Source organism: Netta rufina (genome assembly GCF_964035555.1).
Source record: "Netta rufina genome assembly, chromosome: Z".
Classification (NCBI taxonomy): domain Eukaryota; kingdom Metazoa; phylum Chordata; class Aves; order Anseriformes; family Anatidae; genus Netta; species Netta rufina.
Genome location: NC_140126.1, coordinates 67293215 through 67311174, shown reverse-complemented (window position 1 = coordinate 67311174; position 17960 = coordinate 67293215). Strand labels below are relative to the sequence as shown.

Genomic DNA, 17960 nt, shown 5'->3' with positions numbered 1-17960 from the left:
TGAGCCTCTGCTCCACTTTAGCTGATTGCAGCGAGCAGTACTCCTAAAGGTGCTTTACGGCCTCCTGCTAGCACATATTAACATCATGTCAAGGACAAAGTAATGGCTTGCTTCCAAAAAGCATAATACATCCAGACACTGCAGGAGGATATGTGTTTTCTGCTAACACATCTACCTGATTAAAGAAGTGCAGAGTGGCATTGTTTCTTTTTCCTCCTCACATATTTCCATGTGCTGCAGTGTGCATGAATGGATTGTCCTTGAGACAAGCGTGCTGCTTATCTAGAAAGGAAAGCCTGGTGTCAGGAGTTCACAGCACTTGACATATCATAAAATTAGCTTTCGGCAAACAGAGTTATGAAAACCCAAGTTTAACGTTAGGATTATATCTACGTGTCGAAAGACAACTTGTTTCCCTGCTTTAATTAATTTAAAGATGCGTGCACGCTGCCTTGATGGGTGTGTGGCTAGATGTGAATGCTGATATGTGTTCACGAACAAGACTGATGTTCCTGAGGGAACGCTTCAGAAAGCACATGGGGCTGGGCAGCCTTTCCGACTCCCCCAGTGCCTTTGGAATAGCCAACGGATGTTGCTTATGGGGTGCAAACACTGCTGTGAACCCACTTGAGGATGTCCCACAGGCATGTCCATTGGTCAGCCCAGAAGCCAACAGCCTCTATTAGCCCCACGTGCAAGGAAAGTGAGAGTAACTCAACACCTTGTTTTACTCTTCCTGACATCCTCGCTTTCAGCCCTGTTTCTTTTACTGACAATATGGTTTTGGGAGTGGGGGAAGACACTTAAATATGTCAGACACCTACATATGGGTAAATCAAGCCAGAACAGTGAAACAGTTTAAATTCCAAAAGCTTGTCACATTATTAATTGTAACTTCAATGGGAGCAAAAATCAAACTGTGATGTTTAAATGCGTTCCAAATAGAAACAGATGTGAGCTTAAGCACTTATTACGCATTAAGTAATTGCTAAATCTTAAAATATACATATATAAATAGATGCTATTTGAAATTTCAACAATGAAATGATAGAATGAAACAAAACCAAATGCATGTACCTGATGAGGCTGGTATCCCAATCAAATTCTACCCCTTCCAGTTTCAACACGAATTTGCATTCTTCTTGTATCTGTGAAATATTATGTATCTAGGCTAGCTGTTCTTATCCCAGAGATAGCTACATTGTCAGGGCACATGAAATGACCAGTAGGCATAAGCTTTTTTTGAATAAGGTTGAATACTCATTCAAAAAATAGTGAATTTCTCCCACAGCTGACCCAGTCATTTATACATACTATAAAATCAGTTTAATCTGCAGTCCGTATATACTGCTGTCCGTCTAGGTGCATTATAAAGGGAAACATGCACATTCCTTCTCAGTGACCTCTTTATGCACTGGGCAATGAGATTTAAGGAAGAAGGGAAGGGAAGGGAAGGGAAGGGAAGGGAAGGGAAGGGAAGGGAAGGGAAGGGAAGGGAAGGGAAGGGAAGGGAAGGGAAGGGAAGGGAAGGGAAGGGAAGGGAAGGGAAGGGAAGGGAAGGGAAGGGAAGGGAAGGGAAGGGAAGGGAAGGGAAGGGAAGGGAAGGGAAGGGAAGGGAAGGGAAGGGAAGGGAAGGGAAGGGAAGGGAAGGGAAGGGAAGGGAAGGGAAGGGAAGGGAAGGGAAGGGAAGGGAAGGGAAGGGAAGGGAAGGGAAGGGAAGGGAAGGGAAGGGAAGGGAAGGGAAGGGAAGGGAAGGGAAGGGAAGGGAAGGGAAGGGAAGGGAAGGGAAGGGAAGGGAAGGGAAGGGAAGGGAAGGGAAGGGAAGAGAAGGGAAGAGAAGAGAAGAGAAGAGAAGAGAAGAGAAGAGAAGAGAAGAGAAGAGAAGAGAAGAGAAGAGAAGAGAAGAGAAGAGAAGAGAAGAGAAGAGAAGAGAAGAGAAGAGAAGAGAAGAGAAGAGAAGAGAAGAGAAGAGAAGAGAAGAGAAGAGAAGAGAAGAGAAGAGAAGAGAAGAGAAGAGAAGAAAAAAAAAAGAAAAGAGAAGAGAAGAGAAGAAAAGAGAAGAGAAGAGAAGAGAAGAGAAGAAAAGAAAAGAAAAGAAAAGAAAAGAAAAGAAAAGAAAAGAAAAGAAAAGAAAAGAAAAGAAAAGAAAAGAAAAGAAAAGAAAAGAAAAGAACTCTAAATTCAGAATAACAGTGGAGAAGCATAGTCTTTACTAATGTTGGTTAACCCCCCACCTCTTAGCAAATCAGAAGCCAACGAAGAAAAACTGAGGAAAGGCGAAGTTATAAGTAGATGGGAACTATGGTAATACTACTCAGTGTCTGGCAATATACTAAGTGTTCTGATAATGGAGGGACCTATACCACTAGATTTATATAGGATAACATGCAACTGAAGTGTGAATAATCACTTCCTCTTCATGTCTCAGAGAGGAGGAAAATGTTCTCAAAAATCAAATATGGACAAAACACATGTATGTGTGTCAGAGGAACCAGACCAGGGAAATACTTTATATTTTGCCTCCTTAAAGCCTTAAATTGAATTTTAGTAGTGCATTGACCTCACTCTATGTTTTTCCAAATAGATTTTCAATGTAAGTTCCTACCTGGTTTGGTTTCTGTTTTATTTTGGGGGCACGTTGTAAGGAGCAGTTCTGGGTTAATGTACTGAATCATTGTAGGTGATACCCTTCTGACCACAAGGCACTAGATCTTGGGTGTGAAGGACTTCCTCTGTGAAATCTGCACCAGCTGAAGTGGAAAAGGTCTTCCAAAGGAAATTAAACTGAAGTAGGATGAATCCGCACCCCCTTTCTAAAACGATGCTGAACATTTGCTTTTCCATACTTGTGTAAAAGTCATTCTGGGTGTTAGCATCTTGGCAGAACTACAGGACTTTCAAATGGTGCATTGTCATGGGTTATATTTAGTCAACTGGTAAATATGATTGCCCTTTATTTGCAATTACACTAATTTATATGAGTGCTGCCTCTGCATTTATTTCATTAATTTTACTATTTTTTTTGTGGTTTTCTTTGTATTTTTTCCTTCTTGTTTTGAGACCCCCGAGTGATGTGGCATTTTGATTCCACTGAAGTCATAAAAACTCTAGTTAGGATTTATTATCGTAACAAATTTTCAATCTGCTTCCAATTGTCAGAAGTAAAGAAAAATTGTTTCCAGTAAAGCACACCAAGTAATGGGGTAGTTGGCTGGATGGTGACTGGAGTTGGTCTGTGCTGGATTCAACTGGTTGCTTCGTCAGGGTTTATTTCATAATTTTATTGCTGGGTGCTGAGACGCTTTGCAGACAGCAGCTTCCACACAGGTCGAAAAGTAACTGGAAAGATGAGAGGGGCCTGAGAAACCAGCAAATCTGCGCTGAGGGAAGGGGGTGACACTTTCCACCTACAGTACCTCAGAGGAGGAGGCTCTGCTCATAGTCTCCTGCCGGCTGGAGGATGCCACCGCTGTTCCTGTTTTGCTGACGGTGGCCAGCAGCCATCCTCTGCTCCCCCAGCAGCTCTCGATAACCGTTTTGATGTATTGCTGGATGGACGGGGCTCGCGCTGCCCTGCAGCCCTGCTGATATAAAAATGCCTTTAAGATCCTGCCTTTCCCATCCTAATCTACAAAGGAAACAGGAAAAAGGAACTTAAACTCCCTGTACTCAGACAGCAATGAGACTGTTCCAGCCTGCTCCGCTGCGCCGGTTTCTTGCCCGTGACTTGTAAACACGCTGCGGCGTAGCATGCTGGAGGAGAGTCGCTGGTAAACTCCTGCCCCAGGAAAAGGATACTCCATGAGTGGCTGCAAGAACTGCATGGATATATCCTGGAAAGCATGGACCCTTTAGCACATCTGGTTCTCTATGGATTCAGCCTGATGATTTCAGGTAAGCTTTTGCTTTACTGTCTGTAGTCGACCTGTCATGCTGTTCTCACTTCCAACGCACAGGCAAAACACAAGTCCCTGCTCCTCACTCTAGGAGTTATCTTAATTGATTTAACTACTTGTGTTTGCTTCAGTGAGACCACTTACCCTGGTGAAGCTCTCTCACAGCAAGTGAGGGGAGGACAGAGTGCAAGCTACCAGGGAGCATGCTGCTATGGCCGGAAGCTGCTGCTACTTCTTTCTATGTGCTGAGCATGCACACAGCAACAGGTTTTCTCTGCTGTCTGAAGGTATTAACTTTTTCCTAAAGCTCATTACATTGAAATTATCAGTGCCATTCCCCCAGATTATCTGCTCTAGACACAGACTAAATGTTGACTCCTTCTGTGCCTCACTTTGTGAACTGGCAATGCCACAGGAAGTGTTGACGTTTCCAGGTATTCCCGTACCAGATTTTAGACAAGTATTATTCCAGTACAAGCTTCTAGACTGGATTCTGCAGCTGGAATCCGCATGAAAGTCAGTGGACAAAAAGGGCGGAAGAATGCACATTGTATAGGGCCAATTAATAACACTTCAAGCACAGCTGAAGAATGGTTCAGTATTATCAGCAAATGAGATTACTTTAGCAAGTCAGCAGTTAGTCGTTAGAGACATCTGCAGAAGGGTGCAGAGCAGAAATATACTAATGCAAATCTGGTTTATAGCATTCAGAACAGGCAAGTGGGAGATCATTTCTGAAGCTATCACAAGCATAGTCCTGAGGAAGACTTGCTCTTTTCCCATGGGACTCTCGGTTGCTCAGCATTTAAGTATTGCTATCACCTCTCATTTTTTGATTTTCTGTACAGTTTCTTCAGCTTCTTTTCACACACCATGCATAATCTGTTAAACAGAAATACATCTCAGACAGTAACCTCAGACTCATTCCAAAACATGTCACCGAGACACACATAGGTTCTTCCAGTCCATCTCTCAGCAGAAATACAAGATGCTGTAAAACAGCAGATTGTATTGCAGTGAAAACCAGAAAGAAGCATGAGGAGGCAGAAGTCCTCCTTGCAGGGTAACTCACTTTACAGTTTCTAGACCTTCATGATTAGCAGCGCATTAATAGCTAAGTGAACTAATGAGCTTGAGATGTTTCTGATTTTTTATTTATTTTGGCACCTAGAAAAAGCAAGAGATTAACATGGGAAAGAAAAAAAAAAAAAAAGTGTGTTTACAATCTGTTGAATGTGTGTTTGTAAGTATTCTTATCTAGCCAGAGCTGTAATAGGCTGTACATTGTTTACCAGTTCCTCTTCTGTGGCTTAAGTTTCATGACTGCTTAGCTGCACGCTATGTGGCCCTCAGCTCACCTCCAGCTCGTCACTTTAAGGCAATTTCTGGTGCTCTAAGCATTATGGACGGAGAAGGAGAGACAGACCGATTGCCCCAGCTCTTTCTCCTCACCCCTCCTATTGCTCTACGTGGTGGCACACACCACGATGCCACGGAGGGCAGGCAGTGCCCATGAAGCTGCAGGCATGGCAGAAACAAGCAGCCGGCTGCGTGGATGAGCGGCGCGGGTGGACAGTGCCGGCAGCGGGGTGCTGATGGGCTGCCCGTCACAACCCTTTCCACAGGAGCTGGCCGGTTAGGTGTGTATCGCAGTCACACCCATCTCAATAGATCTGTCAGCTTTCCCGCTTTTGTTTGGGAATGATATCATGTTTCCTGGGGCGAGCGGTAGAAGACAATGCGAGCCCGCTTTCCTCCAGATACCGCAGGCGGAGCTCAGGAAAGTGGCGCTGACATTGCCCCACAGCAGGGGCTCTGCTCCCACTGCCACTTCACCTTCTCCTTGCTGCCCGTGGGTTGCTGCGGGGCAGGCTCCAAGCCCACCCCACCCTCTTCCACCGTCAGCATGCCCCCAGCTACAAGAAATGACCTTTGATTTAACTCTTTGATAACAGTACTCCATTCGCAGCCAGAGCTCAAGGTTTGGTGTTTGGTACCCCAATACACCCCCTGTCATGGTGCCCAGAGAGCCACTGCTTGCCACAGCTAGCCTCCAGCTAAACTGACAAGGGGCTGAATTTAATTCCAGAGGGATTCTTGAAACTAAACTGTACATCACCACCTGTGTGTCTTTCGGTTGGTTCTGCTCCAGGCAACGCTTTGTAGAATCAAAGTGATCCTGGAGCATGCCCTGCAGTGGGCATTTGAGCCCCAGGGCCACACTGTGGTACAGCCCCTGCTGAGCACGGACCAGAAAAGTGCTCCAGACTCACCTACTCCAAAACAAGTAGCCCAGTGTCACAACTTGCCCCTTGCAAGAGAAAAGCTTCCTCAAATGGTCTGGAATTCTGCTTGCAGCTTCTCACAGGGGGATAATTCTCAGAAATTATGGTGTGTGAGCCTTGTGTAGGCAAATCAGCCACCCTGGGAAAGAGATTTGTGGAAATTGGTGACAATTAAACCCAGTTTCAAGCACTTCTTGTTGAGTGCTTCTGGCAGGAAACAAACACATTGTCAGACGTCTCCATTCTCAAAGATGGAAACTTTGGTGCTATAGCTCTGCACTACCAGTAATGTCAGATCCAGTGGGTTTCTAAAATCACTAGATTTCTTATTTTGCTGGGTGATTTTGCTTCTGGATCCATATATTGTAAAAGACTCAAAAGGTTACATTAGCCTTTAAAGAAAGGGTAACAGTGGAACTAACAGTGTAGTGCAATTCAGTGCTATATCCCATGATGGGGTCAGTAGGTGTTATCATGAAAAACATACTTATAACTATAAATATTATTATTACACGACTCCTTTACATATTCAGAAAGTGAAGCAGCTTTTAATATACATTAAAAAATGCACACAAGCACAATTACGATGCTGTATGCTCTTCAAAATGACAAAGAAATTGCATTTTCTAGTTACAGACTGGAAAGTTCTAACAATTCTGTCTCAAGATGTGTTTTTTCTTTATGAACCTTAACTTAACCTATAGAAAACCAACACTTTCTCTGGTGCACTTTCTGATACACTTTCTCACACACATGCCCGTGGCAGTGTGCATGACTATCATTCTTCCCATAAATAGAGACTAGGACTGCATGAGCATCTTCAGATCAGCTGTCATCTGACTGCAGTGGCACCTGAACTTTGACCACAGTCTCTCTTGTGGCTGTGATGCTGTTTTTTTGAGCCTCTTGAAAACTCTAGCAGCAAACACAAACCATGCCTGAGGTTTCAATCTCAAGTATTTTGAAACTTTTTAGACTGACACAGAACATTTCGGACACCTACAAGTCAGACATCTTCAAGGCCAGGTTGTAGGAGGCTTTGGGCAACCTGGTCTAGTGGGAGGTGTCCCTGCCCATGGCAGGAGGTTGTAACTGGATGGCCTTTGAGGTCCCTTCCAACCCAAACCATTATGTGACCCCATGACTCTACAATCAAACAACTACTAATGCAAATTGCAGAAAAAAAAAAAAAAATCTAAAAAGGGCTCTTGCTCCTGAAGCATATTTGATTTGTGAGATCCAGCAGTTGCATCTGCTGGCCACATTTATATAATTGTCCTGTTGTCTTTTTCATGAGCCTCAAATTTAGATAGAATTTAGATTGTTGCTGAGATATAGCCTTCACTGAACCCAGAATTGAAGGCCTGCCACAGGAATCACTGGTTGAACCTTGGTGACCTGCTGACTCCTGATACCTCCACACAGGTCTGCTAAGACAGTCATGACTACAAATGGATATATCTACATTTTGGGAGAAAGGAGAGTTGTTCTTTCTGAGCTACACTGCTGACTATATGCTTGCAAAGAAAAAGATTACAGCTGTGACCTAACTCACTGCCCTGACTCTGCAGCTAGGAGCCAAAACCAACAGCTTCAGCCTGTGCAGGCAGCAGCTCTGTGCACCTACCCTACATGGAATTACAAAAGTGGCCCAGATGTCTTCAGTTTTCTTTATAGCTTTATAGATTGCTTTTGGTGTGTGCCTGGTTCATCCCCAGCGAGAGGCAGGGTGGCTCTCAGCAAGCATCTGTGCCCAAAGGCCATTCCAGCAGCTGGGAACAGTCAGGGGTGTAGAGGCATTGCATCAGACCCAAAGGAATCAAATCTAAAAGGGAGAAATGAAATCATGCTACATTCACAAGTGTTAACATATGCTGTTGGTTTAGATACAGATTATGCACATACATATTTGATTGTCTGGATATTTAGTCATGATTAAGTTGGTTGGATGGATTACTTTTTTGCTGAAATTTCACTTTAAGGGGGAAAATATGAAGCTGAAACATTTTACAGAGATTGTCTGATCCCCACATATATTTAATCTGGAAGGCTTTAGGTCCAAAAGAGGGAGCATACAAGTCAGAGAGACTGACTGGAGCTGAGCAGCAGGCTTTAGGACGGGAGATGTGGTGCTGATCCTTCGTGTGGGAGGATCCACCTGTGTGGGAGACCTACTCTGTATCAGTCAGGTAGACTTCAGCCTGCTTGGCCCAGTCCTGTCACTTAAACAGAGATTTCCACAGCAGTCATTCTGGTGTGGAGGGTGTTGTGTGGGCACAGAACAAATACATCAAAAATGGGTGCTTCTACCAGCTCTCTGGGATAGACATACAGGTCCAGTGTCAGCTCCCACCATGACCAGTTCTGGGTTGTCTATTCCAGAAGACCTGCTTCTGGAAGTCCTTCATGTCTTATTTGTGTAAGATGTATGTGGGACCTGAGGGATGAAAACAAAATGTGATTAAAGAAGCTGCAGTGGAGGACTGTTCTCTGAAGACATTATCTACCCTAAGCTACTAGGAAGATCATATATAGGATGCTGTTCCACTGCAAGTTCAGTGGAGACTCACTGAATGAGCCAATGAACCAAACCGTGTCTGAAATATAGGCTTTCCTGTGGAGAGTTTAAGACTGTTTTTTTTAGGGTGCAGATTTGGTAACTCCTGCAGCTCCCTCATGAGGGGAGCGGAGGGGCAGGCGCTGAGCTCTGCTCTCTGGGGACAGCGACAGGATCCGAGGGAACAGCATGGAGCTGGGACAGGGGAGGGTCAGGCTGGGGGTTAGGGAAAGGGTCTGCACCCAGAGGGTGGTTGGGCACTGGGACAGGATCCCCAGCAAAGTGGTCATGCCATCAAACCTGATGGAGTTCAAGAAGTATTTGGACAATGCTCTCAGACATAGGGTCTGGTTTTGGGGTTGTCCAATGTGGAGCCAGGAGTGGTACTCAATGATCCTTGTGGGTCCCTTCCAGTTCAGGGTATTCTACAATGCTCTACAATGTTCTATGTTTCCGACACCCAATCTAAGAACAAGTACTAAGAACATCGGTAAAGGGTCATATCAAAATGAAGTAACAAATCCCATGAAAATCTGTTTTCTAATTCATCACTAGAAAATGCAGGCACTTTTATAACTCAGGGATACTGGGTCATTGTTAAGTTCTGAAGGGATTTTTGAAAGACAGGTTCACAAATCTGACATTTCACTGTTCAGGGGTGATGTACTTAAACTTTCTGTTTCAAGGTCAGTTTTTTGCTTGTCTGATATTCATCTATTTTTTCCACTGTGTCACCTTGTCTAATGTGGTGGCTTGGTTAATCTCCCTTTTGCAGTCTAACAAGTTTCTCAAGACAATGCAGTTCCATCTGCACTTCTGACAGGGAGGATAATTTTATCTCGTATTATTTGCTGGTTGTTCATCCTACACCTGCCACTGCTCAGGGACAGTCAAAAAGTGTACTCAGAAACAGCGAAAACCTTACTCAGAAAAGTCAGTAAGCAGCAACATGAGGACACACTACTAGACAGGCAAGAACATAACAGCTTATGGCCAACCAGCAGCCAAAGCCCACAGTACCTTACACGTGCTATCTGTTCTGATTCATCCTATGAAGGCAATATTATTGCGTATGTTATTTTGTACACTTCATCTTAGCACATGCACCCAAAAAACATGCCTACATGGTATACAGAGCAGCTTCATAAAGCAACTGACAAGGACCATCCTTGATATGGACAAACTTACTCTTGCCTGCAAGTACTTCCCTGATGATGGTACCCATATTTGGCTGGCTGCAAACCCCACTGGATTTAGCCTGTTCTGCCCAAGCTTTCCCACATTCTTCATCCTTTTTCAGTATTACCTAGCATGTTGTCAGCTGCTTGCTCAAGCAATTTCTGCTGACATTTTGTTTTCTGCTTTACTTGCAGAAGACAAAACCATGCACAAGGAGAAGTCATGAGAAAGCTTTTTTCTTCTTTCTTTATTTTGGATTACTCCACACAGAAGTCTTTAGGCACCCTCAATTGGGAAACAGGAAACAAATAGCACCAGTATTTCTTTTCTAGCCTTTTCATCTTAAAAAAATGGCTTTGATAAGTTGTGAAACTACTGGAATGTAGAGAAAACAGTTTTGCTTTCTTCTGAAAGTAGACACATTTCCTTCAGCTGCTCCAGATGTACCCAAGGGCCCTTAAGAAAGTATTAGCCCTAGGAGATTTGGCAGACTATGACTTTTGTCACATTTGTGCTCAGGTTTTCCCACTTCTACTAAGTAGCAAAAGGATGTTCTGTCACTAATTTTTGCCTCTTTTTAGTTTCACAATGCCTTTCCTCCCAAAACAATGCCCTGATTCTAAGGGTAAGACACATCGGTTGAGCTACAAGCTGTCCCACAGCTGCCTAGTAGCATCCATGAGATACACAAAGTATGAGCCTCTTCTTGGACACCTGGTACAAAAGAAATTATTTCATTGGCAAACCTATTTGCTCTTTTATGAGCTGTTTTTCAGGAACATTTCTGCATTTTATTTTATGTTTTTATCCTGCTGCTGCTGCTATGTGCTGGAGTGCCTTAATCTGTTTGGAGTAACAATAATCTCTGCAGTGTCTTCCTGTTGAGGTCTGAGTTCTCAGAGGAGAATTTGACTCATTGTTAGAAGTCACCCAAACTGCTGTTGTCTTTGCATGCCAGGCGAAGCTTCCAGGACACCAAGAGAAAAATGAGTCACATAAAATCACATAAAATGAATATGTGATTTCAAAGGCTCCCCAAATCACTTACTTTTTTGGAGAATGAACAAAAAAAAATCAAGATTTATATAAGAAATATTGAGCACACACCAAATAATAATAATAATAATAATAATAATAATAATAATAATAATAATAATAATAATAATAATAATAATAAATAATAATAATAGCCAAATTCTGATGCAATGTATATTCTATTCTCCACATGAAAAATATTCCTAAACAGCTAATTTTTGGGGCCAGTTTCTGACTAATTTTAATATTAAGTAAGGAGTACTCATTTATTCTTTCTTAGGAGTAACGGAGCAGGTCTCTATTTTGTTAACTTCTTCATATTTCAGCTGCATTATTTCAATCTTCTAAATTGATGAATTTGTTAATAAATAGATTTCAATGTAATTTATTCAGTAGTTCACTAAGAGTTAATCAAATACTATATTTTTTTTCAGCAATATTGCTTGTATTTTTGATATTTGTTTTCCTAAATAGCTTACTTATATTATTCTAGTTTGTTGGGTGGTTTTATGCAGTAAAATAGAATCAAGGAGTGCACAGCTGAACAGATAAGTAAAAAACAAGATACAAGGAGAAATCTGAGGTACGGGCGATTTAGCAAGTTAGGTTTGCTCTAAATCAAAACCACATACTTTCAACTGCTTGGTGTTGTGGTTTGTTTGTTGTTGGTTTTTTTTTTTAGGAAACATGAAAGAGAGCGGGGTTGGTGGCTTGACAGTCTGTGATACACATTTTCACCAGTTTCAAAGTAATTATTCAGCCCTGCGGTTAGTATTAGAACAGAAATATGAAACTGATTGCTTTGCTCTCAACATAACACCAAACATACACTAAGCACAGATTCTAGTATAGTACCTCTATGATTTATACTCACATTTTCAAGTAGTAGCTAATAGAAATAATTTGCGATCCAAGCAATAACAGTAATAATTTGCGTTCCAAGCAATAACAGTAATAAAAACAAGTAAGCAGTTCAAACTTTTCAAACTTCTTTCCTCTCACTATACCTGATGAAAAAAGAGCTGGAATTTACTGGGTAAAAACCTTTCTGCTTTCTCCTCACCTCCTCTCTTAATTAATTAATTGATGTTTCCAACCACCTCCTACAACAGCTCTTCTTTTTTCTTTATTATGCTCCAGATGCAAAGGGAAGGACTTCCATCTTATAGCCACCTCAAGTAATTAATAACAAAGCTCTACAAATGGAAATACCATTAAAATGAATATCATGAAAATGAAAACATCATTAGATCTTCAATAGCTGTAGAGCTGTGAATTATTTTTTTCCTCCCACTACTACTCTACTAACATTTACTCAGAACTTTGCATTCACAATGAACTCTGCAAATTTGGACCGATGGTTAAATATGTGTTTGGGGGGCAGTGCATTATGGTCATTGTTCACCTTGATGAAGCTGATTGCTGTGGCTGACTGCTGTGGTGGAGGTGCATTAGCCACTGCACAGTACTGACAGTTTTCCGGTTAAGAGGGAACTTTTCAAAGGCCTCGTGTTAGGCAGAAATTGTAATGAGTATTTCCGTGATTTCCCAGGAACCAGACAAATGTTAAGTATAAATCAAGAAATATTTGAGCAGTTTTCTGCACTTTTCTATTCTCATAGCACTTGCTCTATGTGTTCATCTATGGCATTAAATTATCTCTTCTTGAGATTGCCTCATTGTTTTGTTCCCAAACTAGTGTCTAGCACCAGTTCTGGTCTAGGGAAGTGATGTTTCAAATTTTATTAGAGAATGTCTTGCTCTTTGAGCAGACCTGCGTCTGGGATATGTTCCAGGGAATTTCCCAGAGGTGTTTGATCAACCTTCTGTCAAGTTTTGCTGGTGCAACAAAGCACTGAAAACACGTTGATTGTGTGCCTGTTCAAATGGCATTTTGATGAAAATTTTGATGAGGGAATGAGAATGCATAGAGGTTGCAGAAAAAGCATGATACACACTTATTCTGTTCCCCTCTGTTCCCCAGAGGACTATGTACCGGAGAAGCTGTGAAAGACCAAGGAAAGTCTTGCTGGTGCTGCCCCAGTCAGTACAGCCCAGTCTTAATTTATAAGAGAGAGCACAGTCTTGTAGTTAAGGCAGGGGCAAAGGTCTCCCTGCATATGTTTTGCCACTTGGGTTTCAGTGGGTGCACTATTATTAAAACTTACTGCTCTGGAGGATGCCATTTTCTCTGTGCCAGGAAAGCACAAAACCCTGTGCAACAGTGAACATGTGTCATAAGTATCAGGCAATTAATCCTCTCTGCATGGCATCTCCCATTTTCAACACCAGCTTCTGTGAGTGTTCTCTCTTCTCTAGATGTATTTGCACACACAGCAAATTGCCTTCCTGATAGGTCAGTCCTTTAAGGACCAGGGCAGGAGTCAAAGGACTTTTTCAAGGAAACATGGAGTATTGTCACTGATACAGGGACAGGCTGTTTCCTGTCTGTATTTGTTGTACTTTTCTCAGAGAGCCAAATCCTGTTGTCCTTATTTGGTCCTTGCATGCTCAAAGTATTCACTAATACCAAGAGCAGGATTTGTCTACTTTTTGCAGCCCTAAGTAATGAAAATTACTTCTCAGCAAGGATGGTTGGGTCCTTGCTGAGATGCATTACCAGGAAGACATGCTCTAGGAAACCCTATGCACAAAGCATATGTAGATTTTACACTTTTCTGTTGTTCTTTTTGTTGTTGTTTTTTGTTTGTTTGTTTTTGTTTCTGTTTTTCCGTAACCTGAGCACAGGAACTCCTGGGGGAGTCAAAGATAGCCTTCCTGTCACCTCAGAGGCCTTAGGCTGACTTCAAAAAGCCAGTCCTGCTAGACTCTTGAGTTGAACCAGTGAAATGCTTTCAAGTAAATACGCTGCGAAATCTTTCCAACTGTGAAATCTTAGCTGCCAAATCATGTCTGGGGAATGATTCAGTACTTAAGCATAAATATTACTCCATATTAGACACAGAAAGGTCTTTAAATGCTGCTCCGTAAATACATGAGACTCCATCTGTGTTACATCAGCATCACACAGGTGTTTGAGTTGCTCCGCAGGGTTTAATATGCCAAAGAACACCTATATTTAGACAATCCACTAACACTGCTCATCTAACTGTGACTAGATTTGGATTCCTCCAGAATAATCACAAGTAAAAATGAGTGATAGGCCTGAGCTAAGGTTGTTCTACACCTTGACTTACACAATTTGTATCGCTCCAAAGAAACAGAAAACTGTGCAGCAAATGCACCAAATCTGATAATGCCTTGCTCTATCTTGCATAGGGACCCAAGGCAACACAAAAGCTAGTCCTCAAATTTCACTTACAACTCAGATTTCTCTTACTACTTCTCAGCATGTTAAAAGGCTGAGATACAAGGCAAGAAAAAGTGTTATTGTCACCTTTCATTTTGTTTTGGAAGTGAAGGAACAGAGAAATGCCGGGAGCAGAGAAATGGAACCAGAGCCCTGCATGCACAGCAGCTCCTGAGGGACTCCAGAAATGTGGGTCCATCAACCTGTATATTGTGCCCTGTGGATGCTAGGCACAAACATCAATTTAATTAAATTTCCAATTTAACCTGCAGCACCCTTCCTGTTCTCAACTCAGATCACTGTAGCAAGTCACACAGTCTGGATCCAGATTTGATTCTGAGATCCATGGAAGTCTGCCAAAATTGGGACCTTGCAATTTATGATTTTAAGCATATCTCCACCTGGCATGTGAGACCATGGGACAGATCCCTGCTAACATAAAGCTCTCTGCCTTCAGTGTTGGTGAGTTTTGAACCACATCTGCCTACAGCTGGTGTGTCAGACCCACAGTTAAGAGCACAAATGCTCCTCAGATAAGAAACATACTTAGACAAATAACCTAGAAATGAATGCACAAGTCTGGCTTCACTTGCATCACACAGCTCTTTAGCTTCACTCCAAGGATTTACTTTTGTGACGTGCAGCAGGATGAACTGACTCTGCTGACCCCTACCTTTATGCAGTGTTTACTGTAACGGCATGCTGCATCCTTTCCAGGAGGTTTCATTTCTCCATTGTGTAACCGCGAGTTATCTGGGCTGGCACAGCGTGGGGTGGTGGCTGTCGCAGGGCTGGGTGTGGTGAGTGTCAGCGCGCTGTCGAGATACTTTGGTCCCCAGAGTGGCTGCTGGCACGACAAGCAGAGAAGGACCTCCTCCCTTGGCCCCGAGCTGGAGGGACACACGCAAAGGCTGCAGTAAGCACTGAGACCTTTTGGCCTCCCTTATCTAAGACTATACCCGTTCCTTCCAACGAAAGAAACCTTTGGAAGCCGAATGGCACTAAAATGTTGAGTCTCTCTGTATAAATACAAAGCATGCTTGTATCCAAAGCAGGAAAATAGATGTGATAAATAAAAGAAATCAATTATTCTTCCTGTTTCAGCTGGAAAAAATGTTACCGTTTCCCTTCTCCTTACCCTGGATTTCAAAGGTGAAGGGACACACCTATTATTTGCAAAGCGTTGATTATAGGAGACTTTTACTCCCCTGCTGCCATCCACATTCGAACAACTAAGTCTGGCAGCAAAAACTTTTTTTTTCAAAATATTTGAAAAAGTATTCCAAGTGTTCAAAATACTACTAATTCCTAAGGCTGAAAGACACATCCTCCTAATACGAATTCATACGTATTAAACCCATTTAGAGGTCATAGCAGAAACTCTGTTAAGCTGACGACCTGATGATAACCAGTCCTCTCACTGGTAAACCACCACACTTGAGGCAGTTGTGTACATGTCCAGCTAATCAAGAAGCCATCTGCTTCTGCAGCCCAAGATTTTCCCTGGGCTTCTGAAACAGCTTTAGGAAGTACTTACACAAGCCTGGCAGGTTTATTTCTTCTGAGAAGAACAAAGCTTACCTGTTCTTGACATGTTAAGTAAATCCTAAACTCTTACTAGCTGTAACAGAACAATTAATCGGCAGTCTTTTTATTTTGCCATAAATCTGTGTAAGACTCAACCAGAGGAAGCCTGCATGCTGGATGAAACAGTTTCTCTGATGATTTGATTAGCTGTGAACTCAAAATCTGCAGTAAATTTTCTTCACTTGCTGTTTGCTTTTTTTTTCTTAGGTAAAGTGGAAGCAGCACTGGACCTCATACTGATCAACTCATTCCCTCTGGTGGGCAACTCAGAGACATCACTCATCTGTATTACTTCCAAGTGGCGCTCCCGTGAGTCCATCACAATTGACCGAGACCACGAGGATGTGACAAACCAGCACCGAGAGCCGCTGGAAGTGAGTGAAGACTCAAAGAGAGCCACAGCCAAAACGGTGGTGTGGAAAAGGGAACAGGCCAGCGAGACTATTGGAGCATACTACTGTGAAGGCAAGCTCAAGGATGAGGTGACGAGGATACACACCATGAAGATGCCGCTGGGAGGTACTGCACGGGGATCAGAGCTGAGTTTTGCATGTCACTGCGTGCACACCAGCAGTTGTCCATGGTTAACACAAGTGGGCATGAAAGTGGCTCCAGAGCTGCCAAGACTGCCTGGAGTCAACAAAAATAGACTGGGCTCAAGTCCATGTTTTTCTTCTGAAGTGCAGAGACAACTGGTTGATACTAGCTGCTAGTCATTTCCTCGTGGAAGTTAGTCAGACATCTATAGGTGCTCTGCCTGCATCTGGCTACTGCCAGGAACACGCAGTCAGGTGATAAAAGCTCACTGATGCCACAAAATAATGCACATGAAAACCCCTTCCCTGAAATTTTCACACTCTAGACCCTTGATTTCTAAACACAGTTACACTTCAAATCTTGACAGGTCTGGGATGTAGACAGACATACATTGCTGTCCTTTTCCTTGGTAGGAAACCTAAGCCTGGAAAATAACTGCCCACAGTTCGGCACAGCAACACATCAAACACTTCCGATTTGCACAGTCTGTCAGCACAAAAAATCCAGCACAACAATGGAAAGGGACTCCAGGGAAGTTTCTCTGATTCTAAGAAGGTTATTCACAAAAATACACTGCACGCTACACTTTGGATTTGGTTTGGGTTGTAAGGCTATGAAGAATAGAAAAAATAATTTTGGCAGTGAGATAGATAGTGGGGTGCAAAGGTGGGTTTCCCAAAGACCAGCACTCTGTCCTGTATATGGCCTTGTAATATTTATAGGACAAATTATAAAGCACATAGATTACCATAAACTACAGAAAAAATCAAGGAATTCTGGCTAGTATCCCAAAGCAAATCAAGTTTTTAGAACTTCCACTGATTGTAGCACGATTTACTGTATTGCTAACACTTTACACCACAGCAGCTGGGCTGTGAGGACAATTGACATTTTTTGTCTTAATTTCTAAAGTAAGAAGAGGAACAATCATCTCCCAAAATTACACAGTCCTAGAAAACAAACAAACAAACAGACAAACAAAAAATTAGAAAAAGAGATTTTTCTTTTGTCTGAGTTATGGCTGGTGTCTATTTGTTTCTCTTGGTATGGGAATGTTCCAAGAAAGGTGGGCAGGACAAGCACATTTTTATTTGTCTTGTGTCTCTTCTGGCCCAATGTTGTCTTGAAGGGTTTTCTTTCACCAAGAAAGCTCTGAGTGTCCACCTCATTTGCATGGCAGTTAATTCTTTTGTTTCAGAGAAGGCTGCAGTGGGAAGGGGGACATAAGATAACAGCCCACGGAAAGCTCTGGAGGAGGGAATGACATCTTCATGTTGACCCTCCCTCTGGCAGAATGCCGATGAGCTGAGCACAGCTCTGGCTGCCGTGTACAGCAACCTTCATGTGTGGATGCGTGTCCTCTGAATCGATCAATTTTTTGCAGTCGCTATCTGTGCAGCTAGCAACAGAGAAATTAATCAAACTTTGAGAGCTTCTTATTTTGTTCTAACAAAAGAACAAAAAGTTGTTCTAACCAGAAATAATGCAGCATTCATGTCAGCTGTAGGTAGGCTTCTATGAATCATTTCTGAGTTTGAGTCTATTCCTCAGATTTTCCTTGCAAAAGCTTGACT

At 42.5% G+C, this 17960-nt stretch overlaps 1 protein-coding gene across 1 annotated transcript in view; it reads left to right on the top strand.

The window, feature by feature from the left end:
* Window positions 1–3822: 3822 nt before the first annotated feature.
* The window catches only part of TEK (TEK receptor tyrosine kinase), a gene marked incomplete at its 5' end in the record, with an annotated part of 40392 nt that continues 26254 nt past the window's right edge, over window positions 3823–17960 (top strand). The window contains 3 exon segments of the mRNA XM_084304743.1: window positions 3823–3847; window positions 3850–3894; window positions 16057–16368. Coding sequence (XP_084160869.1) covers window positions 3823–3847; window positions 3850–3894; window positions 16057–16368 — 382 coding nt within the window.